The sequence below is a fragment of the Ursus arctos genome, unplaced genomic scaffold (genome assembly GCF_023065955.2).
Source record: "Ursus arctos isolate Adak ecotype North America unplaced genomic scaffold, UrsArc2.0 scaffold_36, whole genome shotgun sequence".
Lineage (NCBI taxonomy): Eukaryota > Metazoa > Chordata > Mammalia > Carnivora > Ursidae > Ursus > Ursus arctos.
In genome coordinates this window covers 23,112,675-23,135,039 of record NW_026623050.1, presented here as the reverse complement: position 1 = coordinate 23,135,039, position 22,365 = coordinate 23,112,675, and the positions used below count along the sequence as shown (strand labels likewise).

The window sequence follows — 22,365 nt, the reverse complement described above, 5'->3', positions numbered from 1 at the left end:
TTTTTATCAGAAAAGCAAGGACAGATGCTTCCAAGCATGGGAAAGGAGTACAAAGGGATGGCAAATATCTTGAAACAGGCTTGCATTTTCTCCTCCATGTAGGCACGCAGGGAGTCAGTCATGGGATGAGGGAGGAGTGCCAGGTGCAGAAAGGGAGACTGAGGGTTACATTCTTTCATAGCTCCTAACTGATGCCCTGCCCCTGGGGATCTCGGGATCCTGCTCCGACTGGGCCATTGCATTCAACAGCCCGAGAACAGGAACGTGTTTCAGCTGCTTCCACAGTCACCCCTTAGGGCTTACTATATACTTCCTAAGAATAACTCCACAATTGTATACCATGAGATTCTGGTACGAAAAAAAACAGAGTTAGTAAGGTAGTTTGATAATGTGAACAAATATAGACTATATAAACAAAACCCAAAAGCCATTCTATATAGTAATAACAACCATTAAATAGAAGTGGAATGAGTAATTCTATTCTCAATAATGACAATAAATGAAAATTCATAGGAATAAATAAAAACTGTAAAACCTTATTGGACATGAAACAAGATTTGAGGGATGCCTGGGTGGCATGGTCAGTTGAGCGTCAGACTCTTGGTTTTGGCTCAGGTTGTGATCTCAGGGGTGTGGGACCGAGGCCCATGTCAGGCTCTGTGCTAAGCATGGAGTCTGCTTGGGATTCTCTCTCCCCCTTCCTCTGCCCCTCCGCCCTGCTCTCTCTCTCTCCTTCAAATAAATAAATCTTAAAAAAAGAAAAAAAAAAGACTTGGACAAATGGAAAACATACAATGTTCCCGAATGAGAAGACCTCATATAACAAAATGTTCAATTTTCCTTGTGCTAATTTCTGTATTTCATCTGATTCCCAATTAGAACATTAACAGTGATTTTGGGGGGAATTGGATAAAATTACCACCAAATCCATGTTAGAAAAGAAATGTTATACTTTTTTGACCTAAATAAAAAAATTCAACTACTGTATAGCAAAGAATACTATAATGTAAATCGATAGAGGAATAGGTTTGGAAAAATATTTGCAAAGAAGCAGAAAGGTAAAGGGTTAACATGTTGCATAAACCATGTAGTTTTTACAAACTGATAGGAAGACGACCAGCATTCTAACAGCAAATAGGATTTGAACATTTAATTCACAGAAAAGCAAATCCAATAGCCATCTGGAAAGATTCTCATACTCAGTAGTAGGTAGAGAAATACAGAATGAAGTAACAATGAGGTCATCCCTTACACTCAACAGACTGGCAGAAACTAAAATAAGCAATAAATAGCTCTGCCTGGAAGGGGGTGGGGAGAGAGCAGCTACCCACACATTGCTGGCGGAGCTGCAAACTATTGCCGTGTTTTGGGAAAGCAACAGGGCAACATCTATGAAATTCAAAAATATATATATCAGGGGCGCCTGAGTGGCTCAGTCGGTTAAGCGTCTGCCTTCAGCTCAGGTCATGATCCCAGGGTCCTGGGATGCAGCCCTGCATTGGGCTCCCTGCTCAGCGGGGAGCCTGCTTCTCCTTCTCCCTTTCCGTTCCCCCCTGCTTGTGCTCTCTCTCAAATAAAAAAATTAAATCTCAAAAGAAAAAAAAAAGAAATTGAGAATAAAGCAAGGAACAGGGGAGCCTCTCCCTGACTTCACAGAGCTTTACATCCAGTGGTGGAGACAGACATCGGATAACCTGTCCCACAAATCAGCCAGGACAAGGGTGAGGTGGCGGAGGCACTCGGCTGGGGTGCTCAGTAGAAAAGGGGCTCCAGAAACTGTTATCAAACTAAACAATATTTTAAGGCACTATTTTTAAAAGATCAAAATTAATGAAAAAACCTACGATGAGTAAAATAACACAATTTTATATAAAGACGGGATCAGTGTCACTTGATTTCTCCTTTTGTTCATGGCTGCGCAGGGCCTGGCCACAGACAATTTTACCAGAAGAATGAAAAGATGTTAGGAGTACGGAGAACAGGGTGCGCTGATAGAAGCTTGCGGAGGGTGGGGTCATCCCCCATACACTATCCCCGAGGCAGTCACACCCCAACTGGGAGGGTAGCCTGTGAAGACGCTGGGAGAAGCGGAGGGGGTGGGAGAGAGCGACGGGAGAAGGCCCAGAGGCAGGAGAGAGCTTTGCACTTTTGAGGGAACTGAAAGGTGGCCCGTGTGTCCCCACTGACCATTCTCAAACTTGGGTTCTCAAACTCAGTGCATGTTAGGATTATCCGGAAAGCTTTTAAGTCTCAACGCCCAGGCCGAGCAAATAAAAATCTCTAGGGCAGACACATGGGTGGCTTTTAAGGTTTCCAAGGCAGTTCCTGTGTGCAGGCTGGGTTGAGACCTGGTGGACAGCGACAGGGGTATCCGGGGCCAGAGGAGGCTGACTGGAGGGAAGGACAGGGCCAGGCTGGAGGCCTTGGAGGTTAGGGGAATAATCTGGGACTTTTTCCTTTGAAGGGCTTTACACAGGACAGTGATAGGATCCGACACCCCCCTCCCCCTTTTTTTTAAAGCTCCCCCTCATGCTGTGATGAGAAGAGTGGATGCAGCGGGAAGAGGTGGGAAGTTGTTGCAAACGTCCAGTGAGGAGAGTGGCCGTGGGGGCTGGACGGATGGCAGCCTCGGTGCAGAGATGAGGGCGTTTTGAAGGATCTGGTGACTCTTCGATTGTGGGGGCTCAGAGGAGAGGAAACATTATGGATGACACCTGCCCCCTGCCCAGTGTCGGGCATCGGCGGTTGAGGGGTGGTGAGGATATTCATGAGCCATCGAGCAGGGGGCACAGAGACCTGTGGGTTTGGGAGGGCAGGGAGGTTCAGTGTGGAACAGTCTGGGCTTATGAGATGTGGGGGGCAACTGCACAGTTGCATCACAGGGGAGAGCCCCACACTGAGGCTGCCATACAGGGTCAAGGAGAAAGCCTGCACGGTGGCTGAGGTTGCCTAGGGAGAGAGAAGTGAGGGAACAGAGGAGGCCCAGCCCCCCGGAGAGCCGACCTGGAAGAGTGGAGCAGAGGACAAGGGGACCGAGGAGCCAGAGAGGAGGGCGTGGGAATGATTGACAGCCACGGGAGTCCCGGAGGGGCACTCGGAGACTGGGCGGAGCTAGGAAATAACTGGTGAGAATAATGGGCCTGGATAGAGAAATAAGGTGCAGTTAGGCAGGGAGGAGGGAATTGAGGGGAGAGGGGAAGAGGGAGGAGGTATAAGAAAAGGCAGAGATGGGAAAAGGATGGGGTGTGGGGGGCCATTCATCACGTCCTGGGATTGGAGCCGAAGTATGCAGCATCCTGTAAGGTTAGCGGGTAGATGACGGTGCTTGGGATTGCCTTCTTGCTTCTTGTTCTTGCTTGTCTCTGTCTCCCATCCATCTGACTTTCCTCCAATCTGGTTCTGTTGGGGGTGGGGAGGAGGCGGCATTGCTCCGGGCAGCTTGGCTTCTTGTTTTGCAACTTTGGTCAAAGCTTTCCCAATATTTGCAGCAGTGTGATCAAGGTGAACACTGAGGACAGTCAGCTTTGCTGTGGAGAGTGCATTCATTTCGAATGAATGGAGTGATTGTTTCCTTCTCCCTGACTCCAGGCACCTCAAAGAGCCCAGCTGCAGTGTAATCGACGCTCCTCTGTCTCTTCCCTCCTGCTCTCTTAGAAGTAAAAGCACAAACAGGCTTTTGCCTGAAAGGCAGGATGCCAGTGTTATCTTTCCTGAGTGGGCTCATAAATACAGATTCTTTGGAGAGAGGTGCATATAATCAGTGCACGAGCCAGCATTTTGCATGTGCAATGAACAGATGTGGCTGCATTATTCAGTTTCCCTATTTGACTTCCCTACCAAGATGTACTTCAGAAAATGGGATGTCGATGAACACATCTTCCCAAGTGAAAATAACCCATGCCAAGAGGAGTTTCGAATGTTCCAGTTAACCATTTGTCGTGTTGGTTGCTTATTGAATTTTCTGCCCAAAATGTTATGACATACTGTGTCACTTCAATTTTTCCTCCTAGAGATGAAATAATTTTTTAAAAGGTTTTATTTGTTTATTTATTTGACACACACAGAGAGAGACAGAGAGAGACAGAGAAAGCGCATGAGCAGAGGGAGCAGCAGAGGCAGAGGGAGAAGCAGACTCTCCGCTGAGCAGGGAGCCCGATGCGGGACTCGATCCCAGGACCCCGAGATCATGACCTGAGCCGAAGGCAGATGCTTAACCGACTGAGCCACTCAGGCGCCTCGAGATGAAATAATTTCTAATTATATTTTGTGTGAAATGATATAAATACTGAAACGCATCACACTGTAGTAGAGAAATGTTGGTTTTAACTCTGCCCTTTATCTTCTTGGGTTATTTTTTCGTATTCAAAATATGACATTCATACCCAAAATGAGTGAATAGCATACGTATGTACAGTTTAAAAAATGGTTATAGAAATGAACACCGTGCCTCCGCCCCCCGAGTGAGAAGCCCCGTCTCGCTGGCATCTGAAGCTCCGGTGTGCCCGTCCTCCTCCCTAGACGTACCACGGTGTCACTGTTGTGCCAGTGGCCTTATTGCTTCTAAGTTTTATCCCTTATGTATCCATCTCGAACAATATAGTTCAGTTTGGCTTGTATTAGACTGTATATATTTTTGGTGTCCTTGTGCAAACATACGAACCCACGAGCGCCCCCTTACGTTTGAGCGTATCAGGGTGCCGCCCTGGATAGCATCACCCTAGAGTCCTCCCTATTCCTGTAGTGTACGTGGCTTTGCTTCATCTTTGTCGCGGTCCATTTGTAAGAATATGCCACAGTTCATTTGTGAGTTAGACTGGTGGACATTTGGGCTATTTCTGTTGTCATGACTTCAAGGCTGAGAGTTTTCTTCTCCGTGTTTCCTGGTCTACGTGAGCACGGATTCTGCACGGTGTAGAACCAAGAGTGTTTGCGTGTTGTTTTTAACAAGTGTTATTTTAAATTCCTTCTGGTTCAGTTAATGATAAAACACAGCCAAATCCATGCAAATGCAATTTTTTGGTAAATCTTAGTATTTTAGACATAGTGGGACATATTGTTTGTTTTACTCTCGATCATTTCTGGACACACACATAACACACTTTACCTAAAAGTGCGGCCAGGTACCGGAGCGCCTGGATGGCTCAGTCGGTTAAGGGTCTGACTCTTGATTTCGGCCCAGGTCATGATCTCAGGGTCGTGGGATGGAGCCCCACTTTGGGCTCCCCACTCAGTGGGGAGTCTGCTTGAGGTTCTTTCCCTCTTCCTCTGCCCCTTTCCCCGCTCATTCTCTCTCTCTCTGAAACAAAGAAATAATAATAATAATTTTTTTTTTAAAGTGCGGTTTCTGCAGGCAGGATCAGCATTCAGGACAGGAGGCAACATTGACCAAGCTCTTCTTTCTCCCCACCCCCATCCTTTAGTTTTATGGGTCTTCCCAAGGGAAATAAAAGCGAATTGTGTAAGACAATCTTTCTTTACTTTTTTTAAAGATTTTATTTATCTGAGAGAGAGAGGGAGATCATAAGCAGGAAGGAAGGGTAGAGGGAGAAGCAGGCTTCCCACTGAGCAGGGAGCCCAGGCCCCTGAGGTCAGGACGTGAGCTGAAGGCGGACGCTTCACCGACTGAGCCACCCAGGCGCCCTCGTGTAAGACCACGTTAAATTGAGTCCATCAGAGGTGGGCGTGGCTTCGGGATTTGGCGCTTCCGGCTCTGGTTCGCCCCGCCCTGCCGCAGAGCCGGCGCGGGGAGCTGTGCGGAGCGGAACCCACGTGACGTCACGTCACGTAGCCAGTGCGCCCGCTGGGCTCTTCCTCTCTTGAGTTACTTGCAACACATACACAAATCATGACCACGTCTAGTGTTTCCTTCACCTGCTTTGTGATGGAATTTGCTGGTTAAAACATGACTTCATTTATCGGACCGTTTGAAATCTGGTATCTAACTCTTTGAGGTAAGTTTTCCATTAGCTTTTGGCGCAAGCATTAGTAAGAGAGAAAGATTGTGGGTTTAGCGCAATAGTAATTTAATTGTTAAAATGACCAACTGTCCAGCTTTCGTCTTGCTATTAGCAGTTTTAGGAGCATTCTACTTTTATTGGTTTGATTCCGTGAAATAATTATATAATCTGTATGATGGCAGCTATTAGCTTAATTAGAATTTTTCTCCTTTTAGTGAGCTGAATTGTCTTAGAGCATGTGTACTTGGGGACATACGACTAGTGATTAATTGGAACTTCATTTTATTGAAACATGAGTTCTGTCATAAAGAAGCACCTTTCCAGCATGATTCAAAAAACGGATCAGAATAAGCTAGGAAGGAAATATGGGGAATTTGACTTAACTGTAAAAGACATTGTAAATTAGGACAATGAATCTAAAATGGCTCTTATTTGTACTTATATTTGCATATATTGCCATTTAATCGGAGATACAATCAGGAAATTTTTTGTTACACAAATATTTGAATACAGTTACATAATAAAGCTTCTAAAAGCTCGGTTTAGAATAGTGAAACATACTCCCCCTTTAAACCTAAACTTTGTTTAAACTTTATGCAAGATTGTTTATATAACTTGGGTTTCCAAATAAAGTAACCAATCCAGATGAGGAAGAAAATCGTTTATTCTTCACGCTGGATCTTCGTTAAAGCTCATCTGATCTTCCTCTTCAGTTTTTTAGAGTTTACGTCACATCTCACAAAGGTTTTCTCCTGGGTTGGGTGGAGCTGTAGGCCATCCATGTTTTCTGAGCAAAAGGTCATTCTGAGTAGAAAACAGAGCAAACACAGCATTAACTTTTAGATGGAACTTATTGAAGTGTTCCATCCTTTGCAAATAAAAACTCAATTTATGTGATGCATGCTATTTTTTTAAAAATTGGATTCTTATGTGCACATGTATTTTCAGAACTTCAGAGAAAAATAAAACCCAAGCCAGTGAAAGCAATCAGTGTAAGGCCGCTTCCCGGGGCTCTGCACTGGGGTGATTGCAGCTCAGTAAGAACAGAAAGTCCTCGGGGCAGTTCTCCTTTTTTCTCCCCAACCACAGCTCATCAAAGATTTGAGGGTAACTATTGTTCCTTTCACTGCATTGCCCTGACTCCAGGGCAAACATTCGCAGTCTCAACTGTTCCTCACAAGGCAGGCTTCTCTCCGCAGCCTTCCTTCTTTGGACACGTTCCAGTTTGTCAGTGCTGTTCTTAAAGGTCCCTGGGCACGAGGCCACTGTCACCAGCCTCTGCTGGGCTCAGCCCTGTAAGCCCAGCCCCTTCCTCTTATTGGTGCAGATGCTGTCCGGCTAGAGAGGACATCGCTCTGTGTTTTGGGTCTCTGTTGGAGACCAAGCCTTACACTGCTTTCACTGCTCTGCTCGTTAGCTTGGACTGAGCTGCTGTTTTGTGTTGCTAGCTTGCATCTACTAGGAAAAAAATTATCAATAGTGACAAAGAATTCTAGTTTATAGCTTTTTCTTCTTTCTTCTTTTTCTTTTGTTTTTTTGTTTCCTTTTTTATGTTTGTTTATTTTTTTTGTATTGCATCTAAGGTCAAGTCTTCATTAAATCAGACTTTTTAAATTAAAATAGTGTATAAGTCAGATGGAGAAAGACAAATACTGCAGGATATCACTTATACGTGGAATCTACCCCCCCAAAAAAGTAAAATTCATAGAAACAGAGTAGAAAAGTGGTTCCCAGGGGCCAGGGGAGGGGAGGATAGGGAGAGGTTGGTAAACGGATATGAACTTTCAGCTATAAGATGAATAAGGTCAGAGGATCTAATGTAAAACAGGGTGACTACAGTTGATAACACTGTGTTATATACGTGACGTGATGGGTGTGTTAGATAACTGGGTGGGGCGAGCTGTTCACATGTATACGTATATCAAATCACAGTGATGTACCCTTTAAATATCTTAATTTTAATTGTCAATTATATCTCAATAAGCCTAAAATTTCAAAAAGCTGAAATTAAAAAACTATGAATAGTTTGTGAATGCAATTTTGAAAAATTCAAATGGTAAAGAAATTAATGAAGTCAAATACTAAAGGTCCTCTTTGCCATCACCCTTCACCAATATCATTCCCCTCCACTTTCCTGGTTTGGTTTATGTCTCTCCAGACCTATTTCTTTTTCTTTTTCTTTTTCTTTTTCTTTTTCTTTTTCTTTTTCTCTTTCTTTCTTTCTCTCTTTCTTTCCTTTTTTTTTTTTTAAGATTTATTTATTTATTTGGGGGGGCAGAGGGAGAAAGGAACCAGAGACTCTTAAGCAGACTCCCCATTGAGCGCAGATTCCCATGTGGGGCTCAATCTCACAACCTGAGATCATAACCTGAGCCGAAATCAAGAGTTGGATGCTCAACTGACTGAGCCACCCAGGTGCCCCATCTCCAGACCTATTTCTATGCATTTACACGTATATTGATGTTCATATGCAAACATAAAGAATTCTTAATTAAAGTGAGGTTATAATGTATGTATTTTTCTGGCATTTTTCATTGCCATCAATCCATCAATTAATGGACTTGGAGACCTGTTCATCTCACTACATATGACTCTGTTTCATTCTTTTTCACCTCCTGCACTATATTCCATCGTGTGCATGTACCACAGTGCATTAGGCCCATTTTCCTACTGATGGACATGGCGATTTTCCTGATGGTTTACTATTTACAGATAGGACCGCAACAAACATTTTTGTACATGTTTGCTTTTTGTGGCTATTTTGAGTATTTCTCCAGGATCGACACCTGGAGTTAAAATTCTGCGTATTATGTATATTTAAAATTTTGATAATGTAAGCTCCATGAGATCGAGGCCTTTGTCTATTCTGTTCCCTGCCTGGTGGCTACAACAGTGCCTGGTATAAGCTAGGTGCTCACTAAATGTTAAGTTGTTGAATGAAATTCTGCAGAAGCTCTGTAATTTGCACTCCTCCAAATAGTGTATGAGATTGCCTGGTTCTCCACATCTTTATCAACTCTCGATGTCGTCTGTTTTTTAATTCCTGCCAAGCTAATGGGTGACCAGAGATCATTTCATTGATTTTTGTCTTGCATTTATGTGATTATGTGGAAATTGAACATTTTCTCATTATGTGTAGCTGATCGCTTTGGATGTCCTGCTGTAGAACCAATGTTTTCTCTTCTGTCTCTTCAACCACAACAGGCCCTCTCATCCCTGACTTTGTGCCTCTGAAAGAGAAAATCACCGCTCATGGAATTCCTCCCGTGGAGGCAGAGTGAGTTCCTTAACCATTTTTGTGCCTTGTAGTTAGCAGAGAGATAAAGAGTGTGAGGTTGCATATTTGCATCCTGACTCTGGGATTATGGTTTGTAGAGGGAGTCAAAAATTGGTAGTTTGTCATTGGTCTCAGGAGATACGTATTATGAACTCCATTTATCGCTGAAGAACTGAGTCTCCGAGAGGTGCAATTAGCGTCCAAGGCTCCAGGAGGGTGAGCAGCAAGTGGAACTTGAGCTTAGTGCTGGCAGATGCCGGCCATCGGAGTCGGCCTACTGTATTGCTCTGCGCGCTGCCTGGCTCTCTGGGATCGCCTGGCCTCCCCACTGCATGTTGCGGGCAGCCCCATGGAACTGCTGTCTTCCTTCTAGGCTTCCTAGACCATGCAGTGCTAGACCTTCACTTATGCGAAGTGTGGTCCGTGCGCCAGCAGCAGCCGCAACTGGGAGCTTGTGAGAGATGCAGGATGTCAGGCCCCACCCCACCCACGTTTTAATTGCATTTTAACACGATTCCCAGATGATTCGTGGACATGTTAAGGTTTGAGAAGCACTGGGAAGGAACATGTTATTAGTAAAATTAGTGCATCTTGTTTTCCTAATCACGTCCTGGAATTTCTTTCTGCCAAGGGCCACACTCAGTTTTGTGTTTGTTTGTTGTGTTTTCAGTCTCCCCCAGTGGTACCTCATGCTGTGAAGACACATGGGAGCCACTGAGTACTTGCAGCTTAAAAAGCTCCACGTCCCAGCAGCCCGCCTCCTTTTTCAGCACGTACTCCAGCTCCGAGTAAGGGTCTGATGTGCAGATGTAGGAATGCTCAGTCCTGAAACTCTGCTGGTTTAGACTAAGGAAAGTCAGATTCACGGGGCCAAGATGAACAGAGGAAGGAACTCATGGGAACAGTGCACGGGCAGCAAAAGGGCAAGGCGCCAGCCAAACCCTGAGTCAGATCTGGGCTCGGACAGTTATCAGCAATGCCCCCGAGCTGTGTCAGTTCTGTGAGCCCCAGCTTCCTCATCTGCACAGCCAATACTGCCCGTTTCCGAGCATCATTGGGAAGAAGGTTCCATGAGACTAACCCTCTAGACGTGGTTCCGTGCCCTCCGTGCAGTGGGAGCTCTGGAGGCGCCATTCCCTCCCCTCTGCTCTTTCCTTCTTCAGAACCTTGTGCGTAAGCACCAGTGAGAAGGTTGTGGCATGTTTTATACAGCCTTTCAGGTCAAGTCACAGAGAATTGTCATGGTGAACAGCCACTAGGCTTGAGGAATGACCCTCGAGCTGAGGGATTGTGGGGAGGGGAGGCTGTCAGACGCAGAGCTCTTCTAAAGGGCCAGAAAGTCATGCAAGAATAGCTAAGTGTCTCAGAGGAGAGAAGCAATTTAATTTTCTCAAATTGATCATGTGGAGAAATCTGTTGGCAGGCTGCAGAGTATGCTCTTAGTAATTGCCAGGATTTTGTATCCCAGGGAGATAAAATCTCAGAGCGCTGTTGTATAAGGGAGTTGGGGGCATAAATCCACCACGGGCCGCTCCTGGCTGTGCAGCCGGGGGGTGAGGGAGGAGCATAGTTCAGAGGTGAGAGGCCTGCTGTTTTCCATCTCTATTAGAGACAAGCTGGAGAGAGAAATGGGCTTCCCAACAAAGGAAGGTGGGAGAGGAGAGACAAGTTTCCTGAACACGACGGGGAGGAGGAGGAAGGGTCTGGGGAGGGACAGAATTCTCCTTTCATGGGGAAGTGCAGAACTGTAGAAAAGCAGAGTTGCCATGGCAAAATATTGGGCATCCCTTTGCCGACAGGACTGAGGGGGCAGCTGGACCACTGTCTCTTTCTTTTGTGTCTTACTCTGTCCCCAACCCCTTATTGTCCCTGGGAGACTTTGGGACCAAGGGAGACATTAAATCGCACAGAGCAGAGCTCCTTAAGAATACTCCGTCGGTCCACATCAGAATTTCTTAGGGCTTTTATTAGCAAATGTGGGTCCTGGGTCCCTTCACAGACCACCGTGCGTCAGAAGGTCTGCAGGTGGCTTCAGGAATCCTGCCTCTTTCATAAGCTCCCCAGTGACCCTTTGGCACGCTAAGATTTGAAAGGCGCCCCCACCGAATGGGATTTCGAGACTGTGATCTGGTTGAAAGCATTTCTCTGGGTGAGCCGCAAAAAGGAAAAGTCCCATCTTGGTCCTTGCCACTCAAAGTGCAGTCCTTGGACTGCGGCGCCCACAAACATCTCCTGGCAATCCAGCCGAAGTTTGAAAAGCGCTGGGCCAGTGAGGTGGTTCTCAGACTCCGAGGCAGGTAGCTCTGAACCACAGGCAGGGGAAGAGGCTAGGCCGGGAGTCAGAAGACCTGGGTGCAAATCCTGATCCTTCTGCCCATGGCTGTGTGAACTCGGGATGGTCATTTCACCTTTCTTTTTTTTAATTTTTTTTTTATTTATTTTTTTTCCCTCTTCTTATATTTTATTTTATTTTATTTTATTTTTTTTATTAATAATGATTTTTTATTATATTATGTTAGTCACCATACAGTACATCCCCGGTTTTCGATGTAAGGCTCGATGATTCATTAGTTGTGTATAACACCCAGTGCACTCACCTTTCTGAGCACCTCTGTGCCATCATTAGGACATGACAGTGCCCACTTTATGATATAAATGCAAGGGTTAATTGTGGAGGTGCTGGCACGCGAAGATGCCCGATAGCTATCAGGGGAGGTTGAGTCAGTACTCACCGTTGCTGGGTTTCTCCCGCTTTGACTTTGATGGTCTTTACAACAAGGCCTGAGTGCAGGGGCCTTCTGCTCCATGGGATGATGGTTTGGACCGTGTTCCAGACATTGGTCCAGACTGCCCCATTTTCCCACTTGAACTTGATCATGGTCAGCTCGCCGATATCCACATCCAACGTAATAAGAAAGGAATAGGTCTTATTACTAGTAATTTCTTCATCCCTTAAAGATACAAAGGAAATCAGACCTAGTTTATTTGTAACAGCAAAGTCACGGTGGGCACATTCCGGCTGTGTTGGGTTTGCCTGAGTGACTTGGGAAGGTCTTTTCTGCTGCATTTTCCAAACTGCTGTGGGACATACTGTTAATAGAAACAGCAGGGAGTGGGCCAGACCACTGATACTGGGAAAACATGGTTTTCTGGGTTAGCATATGAAGAGGCTCCGGAGTTCTGCCATATGAATCTGGTAACCCTATTGAGCTCAGGCTTCCCAGCTTCGACGTTAACAAATCAGGAAAACCGCCCCTGAGAAGACAGTGGGCTTTTGGTCAGACCTCTGGGCAGTTCAGCTCCCTGGAGGTTTGTAATATTAACACACTAGAGCCACCCCACACTCATCTCCCCGCTCATGCTTTTTTTTTTCTCCCCGTACAAATAGAAACAACAAAGTTTAACAGTAAGAGAAAACCACATGTTAAAGGGACGCACCAGTTTGGAGCAAGATTTAAGTGCAGATCCTTAAGCATCGTTAGCAGCCTTACTGACTAATCTCTCCAAGACATTAACCCGTCCCAGCCCTCGCGGAGCGGCTGAATGCCCTTTCCACGGTGGAGCTGTTCCCCAGGAGAGATCTGGGACGGTGCAAAGGTAACACTGGATTTAGGGAGAGACAGGTGGATGAAGAGCCTCTGCGCGGCTCATCGGAACTCTTCCTGCAGGATGTTGTGAAGCATTGCTTAGGAGCCCATCCACCCTGCTAGGCTGTGAGCATCGCAGGGCTGGGGTCCTCTCTACCTCTGACGCAGAGCACTGACTACTAATTGCTGAACGATGGAATCAGTGTGGTGACCAGAGATCCAAAGCTCGGGGAGACCTTCTGGAAGCTGAGGACTATCGCTGGAGTGGGCGGAGGGCTAGTGTCACTTCCCAGGAAGAGGCCACACTGAGGGTCGAGATGCAGAGAAAAAGCCTCTTTCTGATCAGGAAGGCTGGGGAGCCTCCGAGGGAGGCATGAGGCCACTGTTCGTGTTGCGAGCAGGTGTGTAACAGGGCAAAGGACAGATGGGCAGGGCTGGCAGTGCAGGCTGACTGAGATGGGACATTTGTGCCAAGTTGAAACCAGTTGTATTTCTGGGTTATGGTTTTCAGACCTCACTGGAAAGGAGCTCAGGGCCATCCCGCAGATGCCTGCTCCAGCCCTCCCAGCTCCTCCGGCCTGGCTCTTCTTCCTGCGCTGTGGACGACGGACTTGGCCACCTCTGGCTTCCCTCTCCCCTCAGCTCGCCTCACAACGAACCCATCGTAAACACAGGTAATTTCACCATCAAGCAATCTGTGGGACCGGGTGAGGCCGAGGAGGGATGATAAGGTGCTGGGTTTGGGGGGGACATCCATCTGACAGGTGTTTGGGACAGTCATATGGGCTGAGAAGAGAACTGTGTCTGGCCTGGCCCCTGAAAAGTACGGGGTCCATTTAGACCCTGTGAGAAGAAGTCGCGTGTCATCACCATAGACGGGGCTGCACCTTATACTCACAGAGTGATGGTAATTTTCTGGTTTTCCTCTTTTGTTCCGTGGAATGTCATAGTAAAAGTTGGTTCTACTGGCTTCTCAAGGTGGTTGATGAACTGGATCTTGAGCTGGTAATGATACACTAAAGAGAGGAGGTGGAGGGGGAGAGGGAGGGAGAAAGAGAATTTAAATAGGATTTTTTTTTTAATTAAAAATCTCATATTTTTAAAATTTAAAAATGCAAAGGGAGAAGTCTGGATGGATAGATAACCAACTTTTGTTTCCCCCCGATGGAGAGATTATGAATGCTTTAAATTTTTTTCTTTTTTCTTCTCAGTCTGTACAGAATGTTTACAGAGGGCATATGGTGTGTTGGTAATATCATAAGAATTACCTAACAGAAGGCGGCAGAATAGGAACATGGTATACCTAGCATCTTCACCCACTTCTGGGTACAGTCCTGTTGGACTACTCCGTGTATTTGGCAAGAGTTCCCTTTCATAAATTGAAGGATATTATCGCTTTTAGGCACCCCACGAAGGCAAGAGAACGCATTGCAATTTTTAACTTTTGCTTCTGTTTGGTGGGGTCTGTTTGGGGATGCACAGAGCCCTGGTTCAGGAGCATATGCCCCAATGACCACATCTCTGTATTCTGGGGCAGTTTCTGGGCACTAGCCCTGTGGGGTTCAACAGGCACATTCTCTGATGGAAATAAGACAACTCTAGTTCTAGCACTTGGGCCTAAAATGTTTCCATCTTATCAAATGTTCAGAACGTCCCTCTACTGGCTTGTGTAGGAGAGGGTAACTTATTTTACTCTTCTTTACCTAAATACAGTCTATATTTAATTCATAAAAGCAAATCGCTTACTATTACACACGTCTTACTAAACACTTTGCACTACTTCTTGTCATTCACTCATCATAAGAACCCTACGAGGTATTGTTGTCATCATCCCCATTTTATAAATAAGAAAACCGGGGCCCAAGAAGGGAAGGGACTTGTTCAAGGTCACATAGCAGAGTCTGTCGCTTAGCCTGGGCCTATTGCTAAGGCTCCTAGGATGGCCTTGACTTACGCTATGTTGTCACACCAACCGTCTATGGGGCTGTTCTTGCAATTACCCCACTTCATTCCAAAATGAAAGGACTGCTTGGACTTCTGTCTCTTGCTGTCTCCAGATTCTCTACGTGCCTGTACTGTTTTAGTTCCAAGATGGCAAACAGGTTTCATATGGGATGCCAGTTCCGCTTAATCGATTGGACTGCCCAGAGCCCTATGTGGAGACGGGTACCGAGGCTACACCCGGGCTCTTGGAAGGACTGGTGTCTGCATCGGGCAGAGGAGAGGGATTTATGGGATGCTTGCTGTGTATTTGCCTTTCCTGTTCTAGGTAATGATTAATCCACTAATCCTGATACAGTGACTTCCATGATGTAGGTGTCTACCAAACCTGGTGGGATGAATGAACCGACAGTTGGCTTGGGAGTAACATGGTGTGTATTACCATTTAGCAAGATGGAAGCCGCTTCTGAGAATCCAAGACCTGAGTTTCAAGCTGTGTGGCAGGAGAATTCCCACGAGAAAGCATAGATCACGGCACTAGCCCCTTGTTCATCCATCCCATACACCCGGCACGTGGAAATTCGTCGTCTTCATGAGGCAATCTACTACCTACCAAATGCCCCACAGCCACGGGAGGTTGGTCGCTACACACGAACCAAGCCGCAGCTGCTACGGGTGGCGTGCTGCCAACGCCCCAGCTGCGGTGTCCCGGGCTGCCTGTTTCCCTGGGATTCTGGGTTGTTTGCACAACCCTCCCCTTTGGCCTAAACCAACCTTCTCATTTAGGTTTTGTGGTAGACTTGCTTATGAGCCTGGGGTTGTCTCTTGGGTTTACTCTGAAGCACCAAAGTTTCTTTTTGCATATTTATGTTCACGGCAAGAGCCAAACACGAACAGTGGACTTTTATAGGCCCTGAGTTTTCTGCTTTAGGTAGGAGCCAGCTTGGGCATCATCTGGCACCTAGCCCAGGGCCCTGTGCGTCACAGGGGCTCAGATCCTTAAGCATGGGATAAGGTAGTTTGAGACTCTTGGGACTGTGAGGCTGCGGGTGAGAAATGAGGGAAGGGCTGTGGGCCCAGGTTCCAGAAATTGTCCTTCAGCCCTGGGTGGCCTAACATCCCAGAAGCCTCTGAGAGGCCGTATACTATTTGGGGTCGATCAAGAGAAGCCTGTCACAGGCAGACAGTGTTGTAAGTTGAACAGAGGCATAAGGAAAGGTCCTTTCGAAGATACAGGCCATAGGCGTGTGGGGTGGGGGTCAGATGTGGACAGGACGGGGCGGAAGGACTGGTCTCGGGTTAACCTCCCAATGAGGGCAGGCATCTTGCAGAATACTCAAGGACCACCTGTAGCAACCAGTTTTAATCCAGTGTCATATGTATGAATTGGAAGCCTACTGGTGCTCAGCCCAGTGCTAAAAGCTGTTGGAGATAGAGGACTTAAAGAGGGCAATTGGCAGGATGCATGATAACAGCACTGGCTAATATTTATTTTGTTTACCTGTGCCGGGCACTTTGCATCTATTATCTCATTTAGTCCTCACAACAGGTGATACCGTCATCACCTCCTAGAGAGGAGGAAACTGAAGCACCGAGAAGTTAAGTGACCTTTCCAGTATCACACAGCTCATAAATAGCATAGCTGGGATGTAAGCCCAGGCCACCTGGCTCCAGAACTTGAACTTTTAAGTGTTTGTAGCTGGGACCACAGATTTATATCCCCTAAGGAAAAAATTGAAGGATGGAGAGAGATGTAAGTTCAAGAGTGTCATAACAGAGCTGTTTAACTAAAAATCAATCAGCAACACCTGAGATAGTCACCAGTTGAAGAATGACTACGGACTGACTAATCAGGACAGTTATGAGAACTACCATTTAGCTTTTTATCGTGTCCCTGACACTGAGCCCAGTTGCGTCACGTAATTATCTCTCATTTCTCTTTACAACAACTTTGTAAGGTGCCCACTTTATCCTCCCTCTGCATCATTTTACAATTGCAGAAGCTGGTCTCAGGAAAGTTAAGGAACTTGTCCATTGTTATGCGGCTAAGAACTGGGGAAGCTGCAATTAGACTAGAGTCTGCTGATTCCGAGTTCATATTCCCAAACATGTGATTTACTCTTATGAAGTCATTAAAAGATATTTTTGGAGCAATTTCAATCCTTATGAAAGAAGTAGAAAAAAAAACCAAAACAACCCCACACAATAACCAGGATACAAAATTGCATGTCTAAGACGAGACCAACTTTATAAAACAGAATGTACAGGAGGGGGATTCATAAAAACCTAACAGTGCTCATCTTTGGAGAGGAGAGAGGGGTCATTTTTATGTTTCTTTACGCTTTCCTGCAAGTTATGGGTTTTCTACAATATGCCTGTATTCTAATTAGACTCTTATTAGAAAAAGAAAAAGCTTTAAAAAGTATTAGAATAGAAAACAAGAGGACCAGAAGCCACCAGAAGCCTCTTAGACGAGCTTGTAGCTGGAAAGCAGGGTCACTTCTGTGACTCTTGTCCTCTCTGTCTTCTTGTCTCGTAGGCATCAATGTCCATGTCTTCTCTCCCAGAGGGCAGTCTTGGTGTCCTATTAATGCTCCTATCAGCACGAGTCCCACCGTGCGCCGTGCACCAAGGGGTCTTCAGGGGCTCTTTGTGTGAAGATAAGGCAGGACACGTGCTGCATTCAAGACACTAACTGCAACTGGGAATCTCCATTTGTGGAGACCCTACTATGCTCCAGGCTACATACTAAGCATTTTGCCTACCTCGTTTTTGGTCCTCATCACAAGACCAAGTAAGGCTAGGGCCCTGTGGTTTTCCTTCCTCCTGCCCACCCTCTGGAAGGAGCCCGTCCACTCCCTTGAGCTGGCCTTGGCCAGCAGAGTCCTGTTTTCTCTTAGCCCGGGGGTGTCAAATACTCTGGTGGGTCACAGACAAGGAAGTAGAGATTTGGACACGTGTCCAGGGTCACCCAGAGAGGTGCAGGTGGAGCCGAATTTGAACCCAGGGGTCTGTCTGGGTTCTAAGATCCCCTCCCCAGTGTCTCTTGGGGTTCTGGTTCCACAAGCTGAATCAGCCCTTTGAAAGCAAATGGCAAAACCTCGGCCCCTGAGGAAGGGCTGCCGTCAAAACCTTCTTGGAATGAAGCCACCAAGACAGAGTGCCTGCCAGCCCTCACCCGCTGACATCCCTCCTGGGCCATCGCCTCGGCACATTCTTCCTGCCTGTCCCCTGAATGCCTAGCCCCTGAGTGGGGACAAATGTCTCACGTGCCTGCGCCGGAGATGGGAGATAGATTTTTGTCTTCCTTTGTTCTTAAATCGTGAGTAGGAGATGGATTCCCACGTCCGAGATGCCACGGTTCCACAATTCTGGGGGAAGGTGTAAAATCCAAGGGTCTGCTTGCCAGGACCCCTTTAGCTTCCCATCCTTTGAATGAGAATTACCTGGCTTCCTGCAGAGTCTCCCCGGGGCGGGGCCTGCGCAGGAAGTTGGAACAACCAAAGGTGCAGGAGTGGTGAGGGGCCCGAGTCCCCGGGCCTCCCAAGCACTCCTGAAAGATGTGTGGGCTGTGGAGGGGCACAGGGGTGGGGGATCAGGGCACCCTTGTGTCTGCAAAAGCCCGGATGTAGAACTAAGCAGGTTGATGGCACAGGCAGTCCCAAATTACCTGCACTAAGAAAGTCACTTTTTGGGAGAGAAATCTTGAAATCACATAATTTTTGTAAATATAAAAGAGCCTTTCATACTGGGAACTAATGAGATGTTCTTATTTTGGATTTTTGTGTTTTTCTTTAAAAGAAAACGAGACAATTTGCCTATCATTCCCTCTCCCTGCCCCCCCAGGACAACGATGCTGTTACAAAGATTGAGGAAAAAAGTGGGAGTAATTTTGCTCACTTTCCCTCATGACATGTTTAATAAGGACTTTAAAAAATGATTTAGGAAAAATGCTTTTGATCCTGTGACTGCAAAGGGGCCAGCCCAGTGCATTCCTTGGTTCAGGCAGGAGAAATTATTTTAGGTCTTAAAGATAAAGAGCATGAAACGGTCCATTAACCCTGAATGAGATCAGGCAAATGCCACCTAGAGCTGAGATGTGAGGCCTCTGGAGAGTAGAGTGCTCCTGAGGTTCAATACCCTAAAAACCCCAGATTCCGATCTCATGTGAACCCCACTGGTGCCACTTAAAAAACAACTTAAGCTTCTTTTTATAAGCCAGCCACTGTAGACATTGGCTTGTGGAATTTATGGAGAGAGAATATTTTGTTTCTCCTTCTTCTTCTTCTCCTCCTCTTCCTCCTCATTTTTCTTCTTCTTTTTGTCTCATGGAGAAAAACATTCCAGATCATTAGATACAGGCTCTGGGAGATACTATGACTCTCTTTGCAAACATCAAAGAGGCCTTTTTCTTTCAGTGTATCGATTTTCTTTCATGAAGATGGGAGGAATGAGACCTCTCGTGTTGTCTTGCAGCACCTAGGGCTTGTTCTTAGACATGAGATGCCGCTAACTCGAGAGGGAGGCTGCAGATCCCGGCACTGAGAGGCCTGAAGGTGGCACTGCGCAGGGGTCACCCCGCGAGGTGGTTTTGGAAGCAGGTATATTGTGCAGCCATGTGCTCACGTTGGTGGCCACATTTGGGCTTCACAGCACCATGTATGTGACACCCCTGACGTGCTTCAGAACGAGCCTCTCGTCATGTGCCACTTTGGCACGTGGGGTGTTTTAAGTGGAAGACAATCAAGGCCCAAAAGACTCAGGAAGAGCTTTTTGCCTCCCGTTTATCTGCCTCTAAGAATTTAGATCAGGGCCTAGTCCAGGAAGAGAGCTCCCCCCACAGATAGCTGCAGAGTCTGGGGGATGAAGGGTGGTAAGTGGGGGGGCTCCTGGCCTGTTTGTTGATTCCACTCTGTGCCCCATGGTCTCTGCATGGTGTGACAAACATTCGTTTCGCAAACGTTTGCTCTTCCCATCTTGCTATGAATTAACTTCCTTCTCTTTGAAGCCCCACAGCCCCACCGCCTTCCCTTTAGCTCAGGATGGCAGATAGGCCTCAACTGCCTGACTTCTCTGAACCTCTCACAGCTCTGTGAGGCTCTAGTACACATGAAATTCCAATTTTCTCTTGTTAATCTGTTTTATATGAACTTAATTAATAGGCCAACCAAAAGAACCTAAAAAGGGTAGAGGAAAAATTTTCCTCGCCTATACCCTGATGTCATGGGATTGGATGTTTGCCTCTTCTGTGGCCTCTTCTGCTAGGGGTGGGATTGGGGGAGTGTGTGTGTGTGTGTCTGTGTGTGCATGTGTGTGTGGTAGAGTGTTGTGCTGACTGGCATCCTGCTGCCCGCTGTCTGTGCCCGTAGGTGCCTCATGTGGGAGGGCAATAAGAGCCCTCAGGGCCTGGAGTCCACTCTCTGCCACCCACCACCATGTGGTCGTGAGCACTCACAGCCTCTCTGAAGCTCAGTTTCCTCATGTGTAAAATGGGCATCAAGAACACTCTAACAGGGTGGTCATGAGGATGTGACGCGATGGGACGGCACGTATAAAAGCGCCCAGCTTCTAGAAGGTGTTAACCCAGTGACACCTACCTATTCCCTTCCTATGTACCAAATTGACCAGGCACGGTTCTGAGCTGCACCCCCACAGGTGCCAATTTTAGTGGTTCACCCCCACGCTCATCCACACGCCATCACTCTGTGGCTGAAGAAACTGAGACCTGCATAGGTTTTGTCACTAGGTCAAGGTCACATATATGAAGTTGGCAGCAAAGCCAAATTCTGGACACTCCCTAGTCCCAATCCCAATCCCTGTCTCTACTACACCCAGGACTTTTTGCGGACCTCTTCTGGAAATTAGCAAAAACCTTCCAAAGAAGTAGTGGAGGAAAGTCAAAGACAGATTCCCCCAAGTCAGAGTCTGGTTGGTCGGAAAACCAGAAGGAAAGAGTACTCAAGCAAGTTCCCCTAGGTGGGATGAGGCTCCCAGATTGGTGAAGGCTCTTCTTGGGAGAGTGAAAATAGAAGTGGGTAATAACTGCCTTGCGGTACTCTCCCAGTGGGCACTGGGCTCTGGTTGTAGAAAACAGACCCTTTGATGGTTTCGTTGAAATATCTTAGGAGCCAGAGGCATGAGGGCTAAGTTAATCACCCTTTGTGAAGCTACAATCAGGAGGCCATGTTTATCTTGCCCAGCCAGATCCTGCACTAAAATATATCATACAATTAGATGTTCTTGAAAAATATGAATTATGGGTTCTCGGTAACCAGGGCTGGGCAAGTCTCTTCTTTTAAGAATCTGTAAGTATTCATCAAATGCCAGGGAAGTACGCTTGGAGGGCCCAAGTCAGAGATGCTCATGACCATGATGGGTGGAGAACGGTGTAGTTATGGGACCTAGATTAAAGGCCTGTGCCAGTACCGTCAACAGAACTTTCGGTGATGAGGGAGGCAATGCATTTCTCTCCAATATGGCAGCCACGTATCTGAGCACTTGAAAGGTGGCTAGGGTGATTGGGGAATCGAATGTTTGATTGCATTTAATTCTAAGTAATTTAGCTAGCCGCAGCTACCATACTGGGGAACACAGCATTATCCAGATTGCAGCATCCCATGAACAGCTGTTCCGGAATGGGTGGAGTCTCAGCTGGGGATAATTTCCTGCCATACCCAGGGTAGCTTGACGTGACTCCAGGGATGCTACTCTCCACCAGCGAACAGATTAGGATTTTGCTCACTGGAAGGATTGAAGCAGAATGGGAGAGAATTTGGAAGGCCCCGACAAGGGGAGGGGGCAGTGCAGGTCACAGCTCAGCATAGAGCCTCTGTTACGGGCTGGGATGGGTTCTGACCAGTTTCAGGCAGTCCTGACTGCCTGGATAGCCTCCATATCACTGGCCTTGGGGGTCCCAAGCACGTCAGAAGAGTCTGGAGCAAGGTGAATCATTGGCAATAAAGACACCCGCGTGTTGTCTCCAAGGGACCCCCTGCCTGTCCTGGGATGGTGCTGAGCCTGTATGTGTGGGCGGGGGCTGGTCTCCAGTGAGCCCCGTGAGGTAGGGACTGACTATTCTGGCTCAATTTACGTTTGAAGAATAAATGAATGGATGAACACACTGGTGTCTGGTAGCTGCTGGGGTGGGGTGGTGCTGCCTGAATGCAGTTCTCTGGTCCTCCTTCGTAGGAAAGGGACCCCTGTGAGTTCATACCAGCGGCGTGTGGTGGTCGGGCACCTAGGTCCTTGGCAAAAGGGAGGAACTCAGCCTGGTTGTGCCTATCGGTCTTCCTTCCCCTCTTCCTTCTCTGCATGCTTGCCTGCCCTCCCCCCCCCCCATCTCCAAGCCCCCAGCAGATGTCCTCCAGCTGGACCAAGTGCTTCACTTTAGAACACCCCCAAGCTCTGGAGGGTGAAAAGTGGCTTCACTTTCTTCCCAAATGATCTCAAAGAGAAAACAAAACCTTCCCCTTCTTCTCTCCTTCCTCCTTCATCTCCACAAACAGACAAGGGGCAGGTTCCTGAGGTTTAAAAAAAAAAAAAAAAAAAATCCCTCAACTAGTTGTTTGCAGGTCCAGGTCTAAATGCTGACTCTGCCAGGAAT

General features: G+C 46.9%; 1 protein-coding gene across 2 annotated transcripts in view; it reads right to left on the bottom strand.

The window, feature by feature from the left end:
* Positions 1-6,222: 6,222 nt before the first annotated feature.
* Positions 6,223-22,365, bottom strand: part of LIPC (lipase C, hepatic type) — a 135,825-nt gene continuing 119,682 nt past the window's right edge. For both annotated transcript variants that reach the window (XM_044391048.3, XM_048219665.2), the window contains exons 8-10: positions 13,720-13,837; positions 11,967-12,185; positions 6,223-6,761 (exon numbers count right to left, since the gene is read on the bottom strand). In XM_044391048.3, coding sequence (XP_044246983.2) covers positions 6,650-6,761; positions 11,967-12,185; positions 13,720-13,837 — 449 coding nt within the window. In that variant the 3' untranslated portion in view covers positions 6,223-6,649. The remainder of the gene's footprint in view (positions 6,762-11,966; positions 12,186-13,719; positions 13,838-22,365) is intronic.